This window comes from Salmo trutta, chromosome 28 (assembly GCF_901001165.1).
Source record: "Salmo trutta chromosome 28, fSalTru1.1, whole genome shotgun sequence".
In the NCBI taxonomy this organism is placed as follows: domain Eukaryota; kingdom Metazoa; phylum Chordata; class Actinopteri; order Salmoniformes; family Salmonidae; genus Salmo; species Salmo trutta.
The window spans coordinates 44,546,651-44,562,024 of NC_042984.1; the positions used below are offsets into that span (position 1 = coordinate 44,546,651).

Here is a 15,374-nt window from a genome sequence, read left to right on the forward strand (position 1 = left end):
CAGAGACCAGGGTGTTATAAATGATTAATCAATGATTCATCAGTGTGTGTGTGTATGTGTCTGTGTCTGTGTCTGTGTGTGTGTCTCAGACAGTACTGACCTGGTCAGCCTGCTGGGCCTCTGCATGGTTGTTGAGGTATGTGCCCACCACCGAGGTGCCCACAATGGTCAGGCCTTTTCCTGCTTTCAGCTGATTGGTCAGGGACAGCAGACGGGGCTGCTCTACATTATGTTCTGCATCCATGCTCACCAGGACCATGATCTGAGGCCTAACCAGCAGGATTATCAAATTCATTTAGACTTACAGAGAAAGTAACTAAAGCTGGAAACCGACAGAAAACATGGCCTGTTGATGTAATGTCTGTTTTTGAACATACTTGAATATGCCTGTGTTACCTACAAACAAATACAGTACCAATCGAAAGTTTAGACACCTACTCATTCAAGAGTTTTTGTTTATTTGTACTATTTTCTACCATGTAGAATACTAGTGAAGACATCAAAACTATGGTATAACACATATGGAATCATGTAGTAAGCAAAAAAGTGTTGAACAAATCAAAATATATTTTATATTTGAGATTCTTCAAAGTAGCCACCCTTTGCCTTGATGACAGCTTTCCACATTCTTGACATGCTCTCAACCAGCTTCATGAGGTAATTACCTGGTGTTCTTTGTTAAAAGTTAATATGTGGCATTTCTTTCCTTCTTAATGCGTTAGAGCCAATCAGTTGTGTTGCGACAAGGTAGGGGTGGTATACAGAAGACAGCCCTATTTGGTAAAAGACCAAGTCCATATTATGGCAAGAACAGCTCAATTAAGCAAATAGAAACGACAGTCCATTAAAACATGGTCAGTTACTATGGAAAATTTGAAGAACTTTTAAAGTTTCTTCAAGTACAGTCGCAAAAACCATTAAGCGCTATGATGAAACTGGCTCTCATTAGAACCGCCACAGGAAAGGAAGACCCAGAGCTACCTCTGCTGCAGAGGATACGTTCATTAGAGTTACCAGCCTCATGAGGACCACCACAGGAAAGGAAGACCCAGAGTTACCTCTGCTGCAGAGGATAAGTTCATTAGAGTTACCAGCCTCATGAGGACCACCACAGGAAAGGAAGACCCAAAGCTACCTCTGCTGCAGAGGATAAGTTCATTAGAGTTACCAGCCTCAGATTGCAGCCCAAATAAATGCTTCACAGAGTTCAAGTAACAGACACATCTCAACATCAACTGTTCAGAGGAGACTGTGTAAAAATTTAAAAAATAGTAAAAATAAATAAAAACCCTTGAATGAGTAGGTGTGTCCAAACTTTTGACTGGAACTGTACATTTCCCTTGAGTTCAGTATGGTACAGATGATGAATAAAGCTTGTGCAATAATAGAAGTCTATTTTATAGATGTGAGTAGATGGCATTTAGCCTCTCTGTGAGTCACTGACCTCCAGTTCTTGGTGTGAGGCGGTCCCTCCTCCAGCCTCATGAGGGCGAAGCGAGCAGCGCTGAGCGAGATGCCACGTATACCATCTCCCCATTCCTTCTCCGCCCTGTCACACACCACCGAGCAGAGAGTTCGATTCAATCAACCATTAATGAACTGAAATGTTCACTGAGTTACTAATGAATACAAGAACATCCCAACAGTGTTTAACCATTGTATTTGAAAATCTCCAGTTTGATTTATATTTCATTCAAATTTATTTTTGGATAGCGCATTTGTGAGAATAACACAAGTGCTGGTACATCAATATAGACTCCCTGTTTTTCTCAAAGCAGCCACATTAATCAGTGTGACTAAGTTAATACAACTTTATAACCCTCTGAACAGAATCAGGATAAATTGCTAAGAAAACGGAGAAAGACAACTTTTCTCTCTAGACTCAGCCAAGTCTGTTATGGGTCTTGGCTCTGGGAAAAACCCATTGCAATTTTTCTTTTCTTTGTAGTCCAAGGACCGGAAGCTCACTCACCCAGCGAACTCAATGTATTTGTAGATGCAGGTAGCGATCACCATGGCAACAATGGCGTAGTACCAGGAACAGATGAACATGAGTGACAGACACAAGCTCATGCCCAGGAAGGAGAGAGCCCTGTGGGGCAGAAGAACAGGAAGTCACATCCTCAGTCTGTTGTTTGTTGCTGCTAGAGCCACACCATTTACTGATCATAATAATGGCCAGAGATTGGAGACAGGAAATCTTGTCTCTCTGTCTGCTGTTGTTGTGGTCTGGCCAATAGAGGATTAATATAGGCTAAGACAGGCTCCAGATTCCCACAGTGTCTCTGGCAGACTACTCAGGTAAATAACAGCTTCCTAACAGAAACCTACTTGGCCTGGCCAGATATCCGGTGCCAGACATAAATCCTATAGTAGTCTGTTTCACACCTAAGAATATTAGCACTCTTTGGTGATGATCCCACAGCTAAGATCTAGAGCTATGTCTGCTATGTTGAGTTGTTCAACTCACCAGTGGTAGAACTTGAAGCGAGGCCTCCAGTTGGGGGTTCTCAGTAGAGTCTGCAGGGCACAGGCCAGGTTGACAAACATGTAGCACATCAAGAAGAACCTACACAGACAGAAATAAGAACTCAGTCAGAACAGCTGTACTTGCTACTAAGACATAACCATCTCCATAGTGTGTTTAAGGTGAAGCAAAATTAATATTAGATGTGGGATTGTCTTACATGGAGAGGATGGGGGCAACAGCGTCCAGAGAGGCGATGATTATGCCAATCTCACAGATACTAGCTGTGAGAAGCAGGGCCCAGGTAGGCTCTCCGTTGGCCTTGCCATGCCCAAACACCTACAGACAACACACAACAGTGAGATACAATGAACTATTAACTATCCCGAGTGGCGCAGCGGTCTAAGGCACTGCATCTCAGTGGTAGAGGTGTCACTACAGAGCCTGGTTTGATTCCAGGCTGTTTCACAACAGGCTGTGATTGGGAGTCCCATAGGGCGGTGCACAATTGGGTTAGGGTTTGGCCGGGGTAGGCTGTCATTGTAAATAAGAATTTGTTCTTAACTGACTTGCCTAGTTAAATAAAGGTTAAATAAAATGTAAAAATAACACACATGCATGAAAGCATGCACACACACACCTGAACCTAAATCACAGCACATTGTAGTAAAACGTTGAGTGTACTGTAGGAGTTCCAGTGTCTCCTTTTCTCTCATTCAGGTCACACTGGTTCCTGCTGCAGGGTGATTAATCACTATCTATCCACAAGCTGCAGATGGTGGGTTTGGCAGGGGGTAAAGACAGCTTCCATCACAGCAAGTCAACCTGAGCCTGGACTATAGTAGGGCCATGCATAAGTAATCACTGCTAGCTCCTACATACTTGAGAGGTATTTGAAGAGTGGACTTACATTGCTCGGAACAAACAGATACATTCTCTATGTGGTATTAAAACAGTAGTAGCTGTGGTTCTGGTAATAGTATACAGTAAATTTACTATACAGATCATTACCAATGTTGTGTGTGTGTGTTCGCTGATTGACCACTCCAAGAACTAGCTGTGCTAACGTGGTTGTAAAAGTGTGTTTTATTTGCCTTTATATGAATGTGTGTGTGTGTGTGTGTGTGTATATGTACTCACTTTAAGGAAAGGGATGACGCTATCGCGAGAAATGGCCTGCAGGAGGCGTGGCGCTCCAGTCAAACTCTGAAGCCCCGCCCCACAGGTGGAGAAGAAGGATCCAATCACGATGACCCATGGTGATGGCCAAGCCAACGTACCAATCACAAGGTTACCGTTCACCCCCTCACCAAACCTGAGGTCACAGTGATAGATTTCTAAGTTGCCTTTTTCAATGAATGTTTTTGCTATAACAACTGACCTCTTCCATTGCATCATACATTCAGTGTACACAACAGTTTTTTGGATTCTCAGTGTTTTGAAAGTTATTTGTTATTCTATGTTTTGTATCTGGTTACATAGACAATTAGTGGGAGTATGCTAGTTACAGTCGCTAGTGAAAGTTTACACTCCCCTTGCGCAGTCTTCACATTTTGCTGCCTTAAAATGACATCTAAAAAGGGATTGATGTACTGATTGCGTATGTCTTCATGCCTCAGAGTTAATATGGAGCAAAGCCCAGGTAATAACTTACCTAACCCTGGGACAGAGTTTTATTTTTTAGCAAGACAATTATACACATTTTAATGCCAATGTCACACCAGAATGGCTTTCCAAGAGGTGGTGAGGTTTCCTGAATGGTCCAGTCTCAGTCCTCACTTTAATCTACATCAAAATCAGAGACAAGGTGAATATTGCTGTCCATCAATGATTCACAACCAAATTTACTGATCAATTTAAACTAAAACAATCTATACAATGATTCACAACCAAATTTACTGAGCTTGATCAATTTAAACTAAAACAATCTATACAATGATTCACAACCAAATTTACTGAGCTTGATCAATTTAAACTAAAACAATCTATACAATGATTCACAACCAAATTTACTGAGCTTGATCAATTTAAACTAAAACAATCTATACATTGATTCACAACCAAATTTACTGATCAATTTAAACTAAAACAATCTATACAATGATTCACAACCAAATTTACTGATCAATTTAAACTAAATCAATCTATACAATGATTCACAACCAAATTTACTGATCAATTTAAACTAAAACAATCTATACAATGATTCACAACCAAATTTACTGATCAATTTAAACTAAATCAATCTATACAATGCACTTAAAGTTGTGCATGGTTGGTAAAATCTTAATCAAAATGATTCACATCTGTAATGGCTGCCAAAGCTGCTTCTATCAAGTATTTTCTCTACGGTGTGAAAACGTATGCAATCAAGACATTTATTATTATCTTTATTATTAATAATTTGGAGAAAGAAATTCGCTTTGAAAATGTGGAGTAGGTTGTGTAGATCTATAAAGAAAATCAAATGTATACCCTTTTAAGTTTTAATTTAAGGCAGAAAAATGGGAAGACTGTGCAAGAGGTTGTAGACTTTCACTAGGCACTGTATAGTAATAATGAAGGCAGTGGATGATTAGGAGAATACTAATGACTCACTTGTCCCTCAGGACCACCCCTTCAATACAGGCCCCAAACAGGACCACTGCAGACATGTCTGAGAGAAGCAGTGAAGGACCTGCAGACTGTCTCCCAAACAAAGTTAGCTGAGCATTTACAAAAGCTCAAAGAAATCTAAACCTAAATAAAGGATCAAATGCTTCATATTGTTTATTCAAACATTCAAACAAAGTATAGTTAATATTCCAGCGTATTATCGTCAGCAGTCCCTGAGAAAGTACAAATCAGATTTCAGCACAATGGACAGCACTGATTCAGTAATACTGGCAGTGGACTATGTTTCAGAACCATGGACAGCTCCGCTTTCAGTAGAACTGCCAGGGGTAGTACAGTGCATTCAGAAAGTATTCAGACCCCTTGACTTTTTCCACATTTTGTTACGTTACCGCCTTATTCTAAAATGGATCATATAAAAATGTTTCGTCATCAAGCTACACACAATGCCCCATAATGACAAAGCGGAAACAGGTTTTTTGAAATTTTTGCAAATGTATTACAAATAAAAAACAGAATTAACATAATATTCAGACTCTCTGCTATGAGACCCAAAATTGAGCTCAAGTGCATCCTGTTTCCATTGATCATCCTTGAGATGTTATGTTTCTATAACTTGATTGGAGTCCACCTGTGGTAAATTCAATTGATTGGACATGATTTGGAAAGGCACACACCTGTCTATATAAGGTCCCAAAGTTGACAGTGCATGTCAGAGCCAAAATCAGGCCGTGAGATTGAAGGAATTGTCCATAGAGCTCTGAGACAGGATTGTCTCGAGGCACAGATCTGGGGAAGGGTACCAAAAAATGTAGGCAACATTGAAGGTCCCCAAGAACACATTGGCCTCCATCATTCTTTAATGGAAGAAGTTTGGAACCACCATGACTCTTCCAATAGCTGTCCGCCCGGCCAAACTGAGCAATCGGGGGAGAAGGGCCTTGGTCAGGGAGGTGACCAAGAACCTGATGGTCACTCTGACAGACCTCCAGTGTCCCTCTGTGGAGATGGGATAACCTTCCAGAAAGACAACCTGCAGCACTCCACCAATCAGGCCTTTATGGTAGTGTGGCCAGACGAAAGCCACTCCTCAGTAAAAGGCACATTACAGTCTGCTTGGAGTTTGCCAAAAGGCACCTAAAGGACTCTCAGACTATGAGAAACAAGATTCTCTGTTCGGATGAAACCAAGATTGAACTCTTTGGCCTGAATGACAAGCGTCACATCTGGAGGAAACCTGGCACCATCCCTACGGTGAAGCATGGTGGTGGCAGTATCATGCTGTTGGGATATTTTTCAGCGGTAGGGACTGGGAGACTAGGCAGGATCGTGGGAAAGATGAATGGAGCAAAGTAAAGATCCTTGATGAAAATCTGCTCCAGAGCGCTCAGTACCTCAGACTGGGGCGACGGTTCACCTTCCAATAGGATAACGATCCTAAGCACACAGTCAGGACAACACAGGAGTGGCTTCGGGACAAGTCTCTGTATGTCCTTGAGTGGCCCAGCCAGAGCCCGGACTTGAAGCCGATCGAACATCTCTGGAGAGACCTGAAAATAGATGTGCAGCGACGCTCCCCAACCAACCTGACAGGTTTTGAGAGGATCTTCAGAGAAGAATGGGAGAAACTCCCCAAATACAGGTGTGCCAAGCTTGTAGCGTCATACCCAAGAAGACTCGATGCTGTAATCGCTGCCAAAAGTTCTTCAAACAAAGTGCTGAGTAAAGGGTCTGAATACTTATGTAAATGTAATATTTATGTTTTTATTTGTAATAAACTTGCAAAATTGTCTAAAAACCTGTTTTTGCTTCGTCATTATTGGGTATTGTGTGTAGATTGATGAGGTGAAAAAACTATTTAATCAATTTTAGAATAAGGATGTCGGATAACAAAATGTGGAAAAAGTCAAGGTGTGTGAATACTTTCCGAATGCACTGTATATACTGTATTATAAAACGGGTGGTTCGAGCCCTGAATGCTGACAGCCGTGGTATGTCAGACCATATACCACAGGTATGACAAAACACTTATTTTTACTGCTCTAATTACATTGGTAAACAGTTTATAATAGCAATACGGCACCTCGGGTGTTTGTGATATATGGCCAATATACCATAGTCCAGACACTCTGCGTTGCCTCGTGCATAAGAACAGCCCTTAGCCGTGGTATGTTGGCCATATACTACACCCCCTCGGGCTTTATTGCTTAATTATAAACCAGGTGGTTCGAGCCCTGAATGCTGACTGGCTGAAAGGCGTGGCCATCTACCACACCCCCTCACGCCTTATGGCTTAAGTAAAGGATACACACTATAGAAGTAGTGGTGATGGCTGCTATGGTGCCTATGGGGATGGATTTCTGGGCGTCACGCAGGTCTCCAGAGCGGTTGGAGCCAGCCATGATGCCTGGGAGGCAGAGGAACAGATATTAACAGGATTAAACAGGACCAATTCCCATCCTTCACACTTGATGTTCCTCTGTTTCACACGTTTTACTTTCTTCATTATACTGTGCTAGGAATTATGTGGTGCACATTTTCACAAGTGAAAAAGTGGAGGCACAACAAAAAAACGAATACAATTTTTGATAAAAGACCTTAACAAAACTTACTATTTACTTGTAGCAACCGTGTTTTTAAAAATGATCCAGCAAACTGGTGCTGTGTTCAACAAACCAGGAGCAGCTCTCACAAAACATGAGTACTGATAATACTATACTGTATGTCACAGAGCAAATGTTCATACACAATGGGCATTTTATTCAGCTGTTGTGCCATTGGGATGATAGTGGGAATGTGACTCATGTATTCCCCAGAATTTCTGCTGATGTGGTTTTTGGCAGAAATTCTACTTCCTCTCATTTTGCCCTATTCAGCTCCTCTTGTGTCATCGGTTGTGGAATGTATTTCTCTCTCTCTCTCTCTCTCTCTCTCTCTCTCTGCATTTGGGCCTGTAGAGAGACTCTCACGGCACTATTTGTCACCATGAAGTGGATATTACAACAGGAATAATGTTTCTCGCTGGTTTCCTTGGGTCTGATCTGGTATTTACTTTGAATTCATAAGGTAAGATATTTAAATGTAATTATAATAACTTAATATAGGTTATTAGAAAAATCAGGTTACTGCTTGGCTGAAACAAAATCCTGTCCTTTTGGGATAAGCTTCACCTAGTCGGTCCCCAGCAGTGACCCCTGACCCTTGACCCAGTGACTGACCTGTTACCCAGTAGTGACTAACCTGTGACGGAGGGGAAGTAGATCCCCACCAGCAGGGTGAAGAAGCTGGTGATGTCAGCCAGGACGTAACGGTTGGAGTTGGTGATGATAGCTTCAGGATCCTGCATGGCAGAGATCCCCCGCTTCTCTAAGAAATCTCCCTTCTCCAGGTAGTAACCAAACAGATTCTCTGTGTGAGAGAGAGAGAGAGTAGAGAGAGAGATACAATAGAGAGAGAGAATAGAGAAAGAGAGAGAGCGAGACAGAGAGAGTAGAGAGATAGAGATGCACATTATAACAATTACATACCTTTTGTGGAGTACCAGTACATCGCTCTACTACAGACTACATTCGATTACAATACGTTTTGAATGGGCACTTCTTACCAGCCAGTATACCACTGCTGACCCCTGGGATACCCTGGATCTCAGAAACATTGTTGTTTGCAAAGTATTCGTCACAGGTAGCATTGAGGAACTCGGAGTCACAGAAAATCTTCCACAGTTTGGTGGTGACTGTGCCGTTGTCCCGCTCAATGACCTTGGCACAAACGTCAAATCCCTTGGAGATCAGAGTGCGGTTCCCCAGGATACACACGCTGTAGGGGGAGGACAGACATGACATAATCATTAGCTCCTTATTTATTTAGAGGTTGGGGAAAGCACAACATAAATCAACATAAATATGCAAGGCACATGGCTTGATTGAGTGAAGGAAGTAAACATTAAACAAACAAATGAAAATCTGCTGGTTGCTTTGAGCTTATGGCTAGAAACAAGGTCATCATGGTTTTGTTTGTTTGGTTTGTAAAGCTCCGAAAGCTTTAAAGCTGGAATCCTTAACTGGTGAAATATCTATGTCCGTTTGGGATATTATATATATATCCGTTGGGTGGTGGTGGTGGTGGTGGTGGTGGTGGTGGTGGTGGGAGGTGGTGGGAGGTGGTGGTGGTGGTGGTGGTGGTGGTGGTGGTGGTGGTGGGAGGTGGAGGTGGTGGTGGTGGTGGTGGTGGTGGTGGTGGTGGTGGTGGTGGTGGTGGTGGTGGTGGTGGTGGTGGTGGTGGTGGTGGGAGGTGGTGGTGGTGGTGGTGGTGGTGGGAGGTGGAGGTGGTGGTGGTGGTGGTGGTGGTGGTGGTGGTGGAGGTGGTGGTGGTGGTGGTGGTGGTGGTGGTGGTGGTGGTGGTGGTGGTGGTGGTGGTGGTGGTGGTGGAGGTGGTGGTGGTGGTGGTGGTGGTGGTGGTGGTGGTGGTGGGAGGTGGAGGTGGTGGTGGTGGTGGTGGTGGTGGTGGTGGTGGAGGTGGTGGTGGTGGTGGTGGTGGTGGTGGTGGTGGTGGTGGTGGTGGTGGTGGTGGTGGTGGTGGAGGTGGTGGTGGTGGTGGTGGTGGTGGTGGTGGTGGTGGAGGTGGTGGTGGTGGTGGTGGTGGTGGTGGTGGTGGGAGGTGGAGGTGGTGGTGGTGGTGGTGGTGGTGGTGGTGGTGGTGGTGGTGGTGGTGGTGGTGGTGGTGGTGGTGGTGGGAGGTGGTGGTGGTGGTGGTGGTGGTGGGAGGTGGAGGTGGTGGTGGTGGTGGTGGTGGTGGTGGTGGTGGAGGTGGTGGTGGTGGTGGTGGTGGTGGTGGTGGTGGTGGTGGTGGTGGTGGTGGTGGTGGTGGTGGTGGTGGTGGTGGTGGTGGTGGTGGAGGTGGTGGTGGTGGTGGTGGTGGTGGAGGTGGTGGTGGTGGGAGCCTCTATGTCCGTTTGGGATGTTACAACAACAAAGAAGTTACTGCAAACAACAAATATTGTTTACCCCTCAGACATCACTAGGACAGCAGAATATGCACAGCAATTTATTTTACCACGCTGCCGAATGCTCCTCTCTTCCGTTTTCATAAACAAAACAAAAATAATAACAAATACACTGGGGTGAACAGTGGCACTGTTTCCCCTAATGCGGATTCGATCTTTAAGGGACAGTTTTGAAAATTACTGGGGGAGGGGGGAGTCAGAGACCACTAAGAGGTCAGAGAAGTAAGTGAACGTCATGGTCATCTCATTTCTGGTGTGCTGGATGCCCTATGCCACTTGGCCTGGTACATCTTTACCAATCAAGGAACCAACTTCAGCCCTGTCATGATGACCATCCCAACCTTCTTTGCTAAGAGTGCTGTCCTCTACAACGCAGTCATCTATACTGAGTGTACAAAATATTATGAATCTGCTCTTTCCATCACATAGACTGACCAGATGAATCCAGATGAAAGCTAGTATCCCTTGTTGATGTCACTAGTTAAATTCACTTCAATCAGCACAGATGAAGGGGAGGAGCCATGATAAAGAAGGATGTTTAAACCTTGAGATAATTGAGAGACTGATTGTGTCTGTATGCCATTCAGTGGGTGATTGAGCAAGACAAAAGATTTAAGGGCCCTCTGAATGGGGTATGGTACGTAGTAGGTGCAAAACGCACCGGTTTGTATCAAGAACTGCAACGCTGCTGGGTTTTTCACTTTCCCATGAGTATCAAGAATGGCTCACCAACAAAAGGACATCCAGCCAACCTGACACAACTGTGGGAAACATTGGAGTCAACATGGGCCAAAAAAGGGTGCAACTAAATATTAGGAACGTGTTCTTAATGTTTTTTACACTTAGTTACTAGGGTGGAGGGTGGTCCAAAATAGGTGGGTTTTCTTTTAGCTTTTGAGAGGATTGAGTGTGTTTTTTATTAGGCATGGGAGGGTAGTGCATTTTTCCCCTGGTTTACATTCACTATTTTGGAGGCTTTACTATATAATTGATTCCATCTTCGGTAAATGTCCTCATCTGCTTCCCTTATGCACTATGCTAACTATACCACATGTCAATATAGTCTACCTTGTCCTCTATCCACCATTCATAGTGGCAATAGTGGTAGGTGGATTGTTTGTCCAGATCTGCAATAGGCTAACTAGCAATCATACCACACATAAAATAATTTAAGCTGCACCAATTTTATATATACTGTAAATCCACAAGAACTAGAAGGAATTGCTGATAAGCAGGGAAGAGGCCAGGTGTGTCATTATGCATGAAAGAACAGTGAGACAGGCAGCTCAAAAAGCTTCCCTATTGATTTTGTTTAGGGACAATAAAATGATATAGACAACACCACAACGCAATGAATAATTCCATTAATGTTTTCAAGTGAGACAAAATTCGACACTAGGCTGTAAACTGCAATGAAAATGTCATTTGAATAATGGCGCAAAAGCCCTGTCATTTGAATGTTTCATTCCATTCCTTCCATTTGGATCAGTTGTGGGTCTACTCCCAACAGTTTATACAGTATAGAAATGCACAGTGGAAGGCCAGTCTGGCTGTGTTTTTAATTACGATACTGAGATGATCTGTCTGTTGCGGTTCACCATTCTTCCAAGTCATCCTATAATAATGTGGCCACATATGATCCCAGCAGGCCCAGTTATTCAAGAAAGTTTAACACGCACTCTGCCTCTTCTCCAATTCCGAGTGGCTATTCCTCGCGCACCTAGAACCTAACGCTTCAATACAGCCTACATATTTGTCAATTAACTTTATATTAAGTCACAATGTTTTAATCTGATTAGGCTACTTCAAATGAGTCCTGTAAGATAGCTGTGCACGTTTGTCCAAAATATAATTCCAGCATCCAAACTGTGCACCGGGTACTACGGGTCATCACACCATTTGATGAACGTAGATCTGCTACAAAACACCAAAAAGTGTAATGACATTCGAAGATTGTCAAGCCAATCCTTAGATACCGGGCACAAGGTAGGGATGGATTTATGTTCTGTTTGTTGATATTAACATAGTCTATTTGATTATGATGTTGAAAATGCAAACCATGATGTGGAAGCACCCGAAGTTGGTAACACGCAGGTTAAAATATCAAAACCAATTTAATTCATTTGGGGGCATGTCGAACACACATGAAACATTCATTGACATTTTGCTAGCTTGCTATTGCTAGCTAATTTGTCCTGGGAGATGAACTTTGGGTTATTTTCACCTGAAATGCATATGATCCTTTTTTTTCTGGATCTTTGAAGAACTTGTGTGTTTCTCTATTCTGACTATTAACTAGAAAAGCTGGGCATCGAGCAATGCGTTCTGAGCCAATGTCAAAACAGTCAAATAAATACGTCATATTATATACATTATGAAGGTTAGAATATTACAATACGAAAAAAACTATTTATGTTACTGTAAAAAAACAATAACCACCTCAATTCAAGTTTTATACAACATCACAAAGAAATTCATTTTAATTTCGTTAAGGGAGGACTTTAGAAGCATAAAAAAATTCATACATTTTATTTCAAAAGAGCATAATATTATAGTTTTATTATGTTATGTAATATGTATTATGTAACTATAAATACCTAGGTGTCTGGTTAGACTGTAAACTCTCCTTCCAGACTCACATCAAACATCTCCAATCCAAAGTTAAATCTAGAATTGGCTTCCTATTTCACAACAAAGCATCTTTCACTCATGCTGCCAAACATACCCTCGTAAAACTGACCATCTTACCGATCCTCGACTTTGGCAATGTAATTTACAAAATAGCCTCCAACACCCTACTCAACAAATTGGATGCAGTCTATCATTGTGCCACCCGTTTTTGTCACCAAAGCCCCATATACTACCCACCACTGTGACCTGTATGCTCTCGTTGGCTGGCCCTCGCTTCATACTCATCGCCAAACCCACTGGCTCCAGGTAATCTACAAGACCCTGCTAGGTAAAGTCCCACCTTATCTCTGCTCGCTGGTCACCATAGCAGCACCCACCCGTAGCACGCATTCCAGCAGGTATATCTCACTTGTCACCCCCAAAGCCAATTCCTCCTTTGGCCGCCTCTCCTTCCAGTTCTCTGCTGCCAATGACTGGAACGAACTACAAAAATCTCTGAAACTGGAAACACTTATCTCCCTCACTAGCTTTCAGAGCAGCTCACAGATCACTGCACCTGTACATAGTCCATCTATAATTTAGCCCAAACAACTACCTCTTCCCCTATTGTATTTATTTATTTATTTATTTATTTTGCTCCTTTGCACCCCAGTATTTCTACTTTGCATACTCATCTACTGTCAAATCTACCATTCCAGTGTTTTAATTGCTATATTGTATTTACTTCGCCATCATGGCCTATTTATTGCCTTTACCTCCCTTATCTCACCTCATTTGCTCACATTGTATATAGACTTATTTTTCTACTGTATTATTGACTGTATGTTTGTTTTACTCCATGTGTAACTCTGTGTTGTTATATGTGTCGAACTGCTTTGCTTTATCTTGGCCAGGTCGCAGTTGTAAATGAGAACTTGTTCTCAACTTGCCCACCTGGTTAAATAAAGGTGAAATAAAAAAAATAAAAAAATGTTACTAGTCTGTGCTTAGTGGCTATACTGCTGCAAGTTCTCACTTGTAGGATGCATGGAACAACGGACATAATATTCTACAAAAAAGTGATATTTTGAAATAGAGCGCATCCCTTAATTTTAAGAGTTGTTTGGCAAATGAACAGTACCAGTCAAAAGTTTGGACACACCTACTCATTCAAGGGTTTTTCTTTATTTTTACAATTTTCTACATTGTAGAATAATAGTGAAGACATCAAAACTATGAAATAAGACAAATGGAATCATGTAGTAACCAAAATAAATAAAAATCCTTGAATGAGTAGGTGTGTCTGTCACACCCTGATCTGTTTCACCTGTCTTTGTGCTTGTCCCCACCCCCCTCCAGGTGTCACCCGTCTTCCTCATTATCCCCAGTGTATTTATACCTGTGTTCTCGGTTTGTCTGTTGCCAGTTCGTCTTGTCTTGTCAGATCTTACCAGTGTGTTTTCCCGGCTCCCTGCTTTCTCAAGTTCTGTTCCCTAGTTTCCCCGGTTCTGACCATTCTGCCTGACCTGACCCCGAGCCTGCCTGTTGATCTCTACTTGCCTGACTGACCCGTTTACAAACTTTTGCCTGTCCTGACCCCGAGCCTGCCTGCTGTTCTGTACCATTTTGACTTTGGCCTGGATTACAGACCTCTGCCTGCCTTTGACCTGTCTTTTGCCTGCCCCCTGTTTGGGTCAATAAACATTTGTGACTCTAGCTGTCTGCATCTGGGTCTTATCCTGAGTTCTGATAGTGTCCAAACTTTTGACTTGTACTGTATGTGTTTTAGAAACCTTGTAAGAACCTGCTCTTTCCGTAATGAAATCAAAACGTCTTACCTCCATGAAGGATAATTTGAAAAAGTTGCTTCTTGGTAAGCTCTGTTCCCTTCTTTGTCAATTACCCACGCTGTTATGCTATCTCTTCATTCACATTTTAGCGCCCGGCTCTGCAGACGCGCGCAAGGAGTGTGGATGAAATGATTGAATAACAAGTGAATTGATTTTGGAACGCTCGCACAAGCAACATGTCGTTGAAATCCAATCAAATCATATGTTATTTGTCTCATGCTTCGTAAACAACAGGTGTAGACTAACAGTGAAATGCCTACGACTTACTGGCCCAACAACAGAGAGAGAGAAAATGTTTAAATAATAGAAAAATAATAACATGAGGAACAAATACACAATGAGAAAGGATAAATTGGAAATATACACACGTTCGAGTAACGAGTGGATGTGCATGGGTACGAGGTGTTTGAGGTAGATATATACACATAGGTAGGGATAAGGCGACTAGGCAACAGGATAGATGATAAACATTAGTAGCAGCAGCATATGTGATGAGTTAAAAGAGTTAGTGCAAAAAGGGTCAATGCAGATAGTCTGGGTAGCTATAATTGGTTAACGATTTGACAGTCTTATGGCTTGGGGTTGGAAGCTGTTGAGGGTCCTGTTGATTCCGGACTTGGTGCATCGGTGCAGTAGCAGAAAGAACAGACTATGACTTGGGTAGCTGGAGACAATTTTTAAGACCTTTCTTTGATGGTGCAGCTGTATAACTTGCTGAATCTTTTCAGTCCTCCTGAAGGGGAAGAGGCTTTGTCGTGCCTTCTTCACGACTGCGTTGGTGTGTGTGGACCTTAGTGATATGGACTCTGAGGGACTTAAAGCTCTCAACATG

At 42.6% G+C, this 15,374-nt stretch overlaps 1 protein-coding gene across 1 annotated transcript in view; it reads right to left on the minus strand.

Moving 5' to 3' along the window:
• Nucleotides 1-15,374, minus strand: part of LOC115166320 (solute carrier family 12 member 5) — a 99,627-nt gene that overhangs the window by 9,461 nt on the left and 74,792 nt on the right. The window contains exons 8-17 of the mRNA XM_029720225.1: nucleotides 8,685-8,896; nucleotides 8,321-8,488; nucleotides 7,389-7,487; nucleotides 5,066-5,123; nucleotides 3,608-3,782; nucleotides 2,688-2,806; nucleotides 2,471-2,569; nucleotides 1,973-2,092; nucleotides 1,445-1,549; nucleotides 101-269 (exon numbers count right to left, since the gene is read on the minus strand). Coding sequence (XP_029576085.1) covers nucleotides 101-269; nucleotides 1,445-1,549; nucleotides 1,973-2,092; nucleotides 2,471-2,569; nucleotides 2,688-2,806; nucleotides 3,608-3,782; nucleotides 5,066-5,123; nucleotides 7,389-7,487; nucleotides 8,321-8,488; nucleotides 8,685-8,896 — 1,324 coding nt within the window. The remainder of the gene's footprint in view (nucleotides 1-100; nucleotides 270-1,444; nucleotides 1,550-1,972; nucleotides 2,093-2,470; nucleotides 2,570-2,687; nucleotides 2,807-3,607; nucleotides 3,783-5,065; nucleotides 5,124-7,388; nucleotides 7,488-8,320; nucleotides 8,489-8,684; nucleotides 8,897-15,374) is intronic.